Below are 7,398 nucleotides of genomic sequence, written 5' to 3' on the forward strand. Positions count from 1 at the left end.
TTTTTCTCCTCTTCATTATATGAATAAATGGACTTCGTTATACAATCGTTGTGCACCAGTACCCTCAGCTAGTATTGCTGTCATTTGTGGTGAGTTTGACTGAATGGGTGATAGGTGCACAATCCATCACACCACAGTAAGCTTGAGCTTCTTCGTGACTGCTAGGAAGCCGCGGCTAAGTTACTGAGAGTTTCCATCTGTGCTGCACATTCTGACTACGGAACTGTTTTTATTTCAGCTGGAGTCAGAGAAATTCGGTTTTCACTGACGGTATTAGCTCCCACCTTCCTCGTTGGCTTCCCTGTAAGCTAGTCTACTTTGGTCACCACCACATTTCCTACTGCTTCCCTACTGTACTTGCTGTCCTTCGTAAGCGCCCAGACCCTCCGTCCTCACGTGATCTTCCTTACTCAAAATGGAGAAAATACCTTTGGCTACAGCGTCCACCTCCAATTCAATCAATCTCGGCACCATTAGCAGGGATGGGGGCGAAGTCAGTGTGATTCGGCCAAAGAAACAGCGGAGATACCATTTGTTGACTAAGGAAAGACTGAGAGTGCCAAGGAACAGTTTCACCAAAAAGTATGAGTACACAAAACATATGCCTCTGATCAACATCAGTTCGGATGACGAGGATAAGTAAGTCGTGTTGCCGACTGACCAGGATTTTGTTCAGTGTAAATTATACGTTTGCTGCATCTAACTACTTCTGTATTTATCTGATTAGCCATTGATCCTCGCTTAGGACTCCCTGATTACCAAGCCATGAGCTTGGCAGTGTAGCAGTTTTTGAGGTCTCAAAGAACCCAACCCCACGAGGTTGTTTTTCCTTACTGGAATTTATGGGGTCGGTTTGGCTTGATCACTCCACGTCTGAGTGTAAACACTTGCAAGCTATCGACTTTTGGAACGCCCCGAACAGCACCGACCAAACGATCACGTGTTCTATCCGCATGCACCCAATAAGGAGGATGGAATGCTCTATGTGGCTGAGTTTTCCAGGGTCAGATTGTATCTTTATTGTATAACGTCTGTTATCGTCAGTATGTTGCATTCTTATATCAGGGTAATCGTTCAGTTGTAACACGCTTTCAGTGCCTAGCTGCCATGCAACCCGCAGGAAGCACTAGGGCTGGGATACTGCCAGGTTGCCCAAGCCTAGACAGGGGAAGTCGAGAGGCAGAGGTCGGGTTAGAACCACGGACCTTTCGGTCAGTAAATTCGCGCTTTAACCACCTGAGCCATCTCGCCCCGTTAAACTGCAACGAAAGAGGGACCTGAGAGCGATTCTGATCCTGTCTGGCACACAGTCTGCTATTCAGAAGTGTAGCTTTGCACCATTCAGTGCGTAGTCGTAGCATTTCTCCCGTAGTTCCGCGACAGCATACCGATAGCTGGTCAATTTCAGACGTCGAATTCCAGTGTAGACTGCACCTAATCAAGGTCACCAAATAGTTTTCAAAGTTAGCGAGTATACACTCATTTGCAAACTAATTTGGTTTTTCGGGAGACTCACCTGGAACCCAGCTGAATCTCCCATTTGTGATGTTTCCAGGCAACTGAATGTGCTTCACCAAGCCGCTTCATGTTTCAGTCGCTACGATATATATTTGTAATGTACTACTCATAAGATTGCTGAAAATCCGTCGGAAGCCCACGACCGGTTTCACCCTTTTAGGCGGCCTGGTGCAGCACATTCAGATGCCTGGAAACATCACAATTCAATTCACATCACACACATTCATCTGGGTTCCAGATGAGTCTCTCGAAAAACCAAATTATTTTGCAAATGAGTGTATTTCACTGATTTTGTGCAATTTGGTTTCAAGTAGAACACAAGATTGACGGAAACCCGGGACTGCGCCTACCTGATGAGCCCCAAAAAGGGCGAAACCGGTCGTGGGCTGTCGGCGGATTTTCAGCAACCTTATGAGTAGTCTTCAAAGTTATTCACTCACTTGTGGTTAGAATAGTTCGAAGGAACCCGAAATTCTCTACCCAACGTCTGATACCTTTTGGGTTATAATTGCCCAACGATCAAACTACAAACAAATCATTATGACCTGGGCGACAACTATTGCCTGTGATACACGCAACTGAAGCTCAAAAGTATGTTGGCGCTTTTGGTTGACAGCAATTCATCCGCGTCAGTACCGCCTTTTTCTGTGCGTCGTTTTGCTTGCAGACCGCAGCAGATGGACTGGGTGCCGCAAACCTCTGAGCGTGAATAGACACGCAATATTTTTGACCTCAGTCATGTGCTATTGGGGCGTCTCTATCAAACTACGGTCTGCGCTTGTAGTGGTATTCAGCACTGAGGTTGAGAGGGATCTTGAAAATTCTGTTGTTATCAGTTTTATTTGAGGTGTAGGTCATTATCACATCTATTTCTGTCTGTCAAGACAGGTCATGTGGGAACCTAAGAAAGAGCCCATAGGAAATATATCTGTTGGGTCACTTTAACCTTGTCAAATACCTGGGGCGCCGATGACGGTTGCCGAGCTTTTATCTGAACTCTTTGTTTCCTTCGGAATTAAGTTTACCCAAAGCAGGGAGACCATCTTGTGATTGTTTCTCTTTGTTCACGAAAAGTCCAAGGCATAATTTCCGGTTCCCAAAGTAAAGTTTCGTCCCCCTAACCGTTCCCATTCGTCGTCTTTGAATTTGGCGAGATGGCTCAAGTGGTTAGAACGCGAATTTACTAACCGGAAGGTCCGTGGTTCGAACCCGACCTCTGCCTCTCGACTTCTCCTGTCTAGACTTGGGCACCCTACCAGTAGTCCACCGCTCGTGCTTCCTTTTGATGGCATGGCAGCTAGACACTGTAAGGGTGCTACAGTTGGACTTTTTTCTCTGAATTTAGTGTTATCTATAAAATCTCCCCCGTTTCCGTACATTTGTCTTCTATTCTCCACTGTTTATAGTGAGGAACTAGATAGTCACCTTGTGGGTAAAGTTTCCAATCGAAGTCTGAGTGAACTGCTGAGTCGTGACAACAACTCACGAACCTTGTTTTCCGAGGCTGACGAGGACGATATGTGGGATTTAACGCTGTCATTGCCGCACGAATCTCCAACCCGTCGGTGTGGGTGTTTCCGTCTCCCACCTAACTGCACCATCTCTTGATCATCTCTCATCCTGTTCTATAAATGAGTTTGCATTTGTCGGTGCATTTCAGGATTTAATGCCTTTATGCCGATTCTAGGTGATGCCTCCCCTCTTCCACAGGAACTTCCGCCAGATCAAACATCCTGAGTCTTCCCCTATCGAAGCTTGACTTTTTTTTAATTGTCCACTTTTATTTTGCCATATTTTTAGAATGCCTTCTTTGCCATGACTGTTCTCCTGGATTTCCTCAACAATCTGATTTTAATTTTTCTACGCCCTATCTTTTATACCGTGTACAGACAACTTGATCTTCACGAGCTTCATGTGATCTCCCGGTTTCCTCCCATTAGAAACCCTCCATTTAACTTTTTTTCTGCGTAACCAGCGGGTTCCTATTCGAGGGAAATTCGTTCTGTATGTAGGGATACGTTGTAACCGTATGTGTCAGTCTCGCGATACGTACTCCTTCATAGGAGTGCAAAGACAGTGGGAAATCTACTTCGCATATGTCTGCACCATTTAGTCCTTCATACAAGGGCTGCTGTGATGCGCAAATGCGTCCCTCGGAGCGTCGCTCCTCTGATATCGGTCCTGTGCCTTGGTCATGGATGGATTTCCCTAAGGAAGCTCAACATGATCGGTTTTTCATCCAGGAAGCACGAGGGCTGGGATACTGCCAGGTTGCCCAAGCCTAGACAGAAGAGGTCGGGTTCGAACCACGAACCTTGCGGTTAGTAAATTCACACACTAACCACTGAGCCATCCCACCCCCTTTTTCCCCCAGAGGACTTGTTGTTCAAGATTGGTCCGTCAGCGACGATCTTGAGTCTGCCTGAAGTGGAATTTTTGTGTGTACACAGGAAGTGCTGATCCACACTTCTCGTACAATAACCAAGCAGTATACTTTCGATTGCCTACTTAAGGGGCGCTGATAGGCTAGCCGTTTCTCTAGCTTCCATAATCTGGGGAATTACGGTGGCGATCTGGAGACGCTTTCTAATTAATCGTCGTTGTTGGCCTTCCATCTAGACATGTGGTAATCCTGCTCGGCAAGACTTCAAAGAGGCAACCGTCACGCGCGATTTACGGTGACGTCCATCGCATCTGAAGAGAGACCAAGAAGTTTTCAAGGGGATTCTCCTCCATTTTTCCGCATATCTCCCCAAAATCAGGGTCTTCAAATTTGGAACATTGATCTTTTAAGACACGAGACCTCTGGTTTTATATCCGGTTTTCTCAGGAAAATCCGTCATGGTCTGGGTGGATTCGAAATGTTAATTCAATTACCCCCCGGTAAGCAGCAAGTGTCGAGTCCGCGTGACTGTGGTCTCAAACGGCCACCTGGCATTTGGTTGCTTTTTTGATGCGTTTCAGCGTGGAAATCGCAGCGTAAGCGATGAACTAGCGACAACAGCCACTGTCCTGTGCGATGGGTCGATTTTCAGAGTCGTTATCGTGTCGCAATAGTATCTCCCATCTCAGTTTTCAGGTATACAGAGTAGCAGAAGGTTGTGGAGGAATGTCACAGCCCTTTGTTTAGCCCTTGGTACCGAAATCTTTGCAAATAGGCGCAGAGCATCCAAGTATCGTGGAAGGACTACCGATTCCACCTCGACCCTCTCGCATTCTGGAATCTGCTGCTTTGTGCTTGGCTTCATTATTCTTTTGAGTCTCCAATGCCGAGAGAATCGCGCCAGCAACTGTAGAGTATTGCGCAAACTTCTAGACACTATCTCTGTTTCCACCTAGGTCGATTTGTTATTTGATCAAATCCTGCACGCAGCTACAAATCTCTATCTCTGTCGGATTTGATTCTAATATGACGACTCTTTCAACCGCACCCGAGGATGTTGTTTGAATAGTGGGCTACAACTAGTTGTTGTACGGTCAGGTTCTTCGTAACTCTCCGGTCACCTCATTCTATCTCTGTGTGCCTCTGATTTCCAATCCTTTAGATCCGAACAGACAGTTTTGCTGCTCTGCTTGGTGTGCCTCCCACACCAGCAAACTGTAAAGTACTGCCACAAGACTAGATGCAATTAAACCCAAACTCGATGCTCGCCTTCCAGCCTATCAGAGGTCTCACTCGAGTCCATCTCTTCTGGCTGCCATGTTTGCCGAAGCGGATGGCCCTATACAAGAGTGTGCGATTTAGCCACGAAGTGACGGGATCACAAACACAAGGCTGTGAGGCCATGTTGTCATGAGTTATTTGCACCGAGCGCGCGTGCCTTGTACGTAATTTGGACAGCGAGACTCGCCGACTGGATGTTCGGACACCCGAGTGAAATGTTAGGGTCTTGTGGAGGCTTGCGCGGTGCGGCAGCTGCATTATGCACCCTAGGCGATTGGCAGAAATGGGTAGTCTGTCCCAAATGCTACGCTAGATCCTGAAGCTGGAGTGAATTCCAGTAGGAAGCATCGAGACCGAAAAGTGCGTGTGCAGAGGTCGATGCGTCGCAAAGGTCACCACATCATCCGGATAGCAGGTGCATGAGTGGAGCTTACCAAACACGGCTTAGCAGTATGCGACAAGCGGAGTGGGTGTGATGATGGTCAAGGGTGGAACTTCGCCGTTGGCTGGACAACACCGACCAAGCAAGTGACCATATTTGGCTGGTCAACCATCCTATATATTTACGCACTAGTACAGCCGTGTTTTTGGTCTTTTTTCTTCTCCCCACCGCGTAGTTTGTTAGGTCCAGTTCACGCGTAACCAAAAGGCGTTCTCACGTCACGCTAAGTGCTCTGTGTCTGGCTACGCTTATATGCAGTTTTGAAAGGACTGTGTATTCTAGAAATACAATCATTCGCAAATCGATTTGGTTTTCGCGAGAGACTCAACTGAATCTCTCGTGAAAACCAAACTGATTTGCAAATGCGTGTATTTCTAGAATACACAGTCCAATTTGGGTTCAACTAGAATATAAGGTTGACGTAAACTCGGGGACTGCGCCTACCTGATGAGCCCCAAGAAGGGCGAAACCGGTCGTGGGCTGTCGAATCGTTTTCAACAACCTTGTGAAAATAGACTGTGTATTCTGTTTGTACCATCGGTTGTCTGTTTATCCTGTTCCTTTGAGTCAATAGGAATATTTGGTTTTTCCTCACCAACTCTGACGTTCCGAGTGGTTCTCGGATATGTTTACAAAGTACGAGTCACCTAACTCGAAGGCTCTTCTAGGTGAGAGAGTTCTTCCCAAATGTATGCCCTCTGGGCCGACGGCGTAATCCGATCATTTCACTTTAAAGCAAAACACAGAACAGAATTCATCGACCAACTGGCTGCAGTGGATTCTATTTGGTTCGCTTACAAGCAACCCCAAACCTGATTACTGATCGGTCAAACCACCCCGCGTACGGACACAGAAAAAAACCTCAGTTGTTTCCATTTTAATCTCACTGAACTTTGGCCCTGAAGACGGATCATACCTACCATGCCTGACCTGATGTTTTATACACTACTTGCTTCCAGGATAACAGAAACAAAATGCATCCAGATTTACAGCTAAGCAAGACTGTTTTGTAACCTGAGCAGTCATTGCCTTTTACCCCTAACCCGTATTCCAGTTACTGTCAGAGCATAGGATAGCTATGACCAACCAGAGCTTTAGAACACTTATCGCAAGTCAGACAGTTGTAAGCCTCAAGTGGTGTCTCACAGTTCAGTGACCTGATCCAGCTATAGAAAAGCCCTTGTGGTACCTAGCTCACACGTCACGTGTAGGAGCCACGGGTCACTGCAAGGTTGCCCAACCCTAGACAGAAACAATCGAGATGGATGGGTTGGGTTCAAACCACGAACTTTGCTATCAGTAGTTGGCGCCTTAACTAGTAAGCTACTTTAAGATCTCGTCCAAAAGACGGATGAGTAAATTCTCGATCAAATTCGCAGTTGTGTTCACCACAGCAAGTAACAATGTTGAAAATTTGTTCGGTATAACCCTTTTCCTCTGAAAGCGCTGCTCACTTATTCGGGGGGTTGTTTCCAAAGGTTTTCAAGGGGCGAGATGGCCGAAGTGGTTAGAGCGTGAATTTACTGACCGGAAGGTCTGTGGTTCGAATCCGACCTCTGCCTCTCGACTCACCCAGTCTAGGCTTGGGCAACCTGGCAGTATCCCAGCCCTCGTCCAACCTTCGGGTGGCATGGCAGCGAGGCTACAGCTGAACGATTCAGCTACCGATGGCGCGGACCAATAACTTGCTGTCGGTCGTATTGGATTCTGACCCTTCGCATTCCAGGACCACGTAAGGTGCTGAAAAGTCGTCTTGCAATCGAAAGACTAGCAG

At 46.9% G+C, this 7,398-nt stretch overlaps 1 protein-coding gene across 1 annotated transcript; it reads left to right on the forward strand.

The window, feature by feature from the left end:
* Positions 1–249: 249 nt before the first annotated feature.
* T265_12079 (hypothetical protein) lies at positions 250–3,444 on the forward strand (the record flags this gene model as incomplete). The annotated part of the gene is made up of 2 exons (XM_009179028.1): positions 250–639; positions 2,925–3,444. The coding sequence occupies 2 exons, from the start codon at positions 416–418 to the stop codon at positions 3,124–3,126; spliced, it is 426 nt and encodes a 141-aa protein (XP_009177292.1).
* Between the last annotated feature and the right edge of the window lie 3,954 nt (positions 3,445–7,398).

This window comes from Opisthorchis viverrini (genome assembly GCF_000715545.1).
Source record: "Opisthorchis viverrini unplaced genomic scaffold opera_v5_782, whole genome shotgun sequence".
In the NCBI taxonomy this organism is placed as follows: domain Eukaryota; kingdom Metazoa; phylum Platyhelminthes; class Trematoda; order Opisthorchiida; family Opisthorchiidae; genus Opisthorchis; species Opisthorchis viverrini.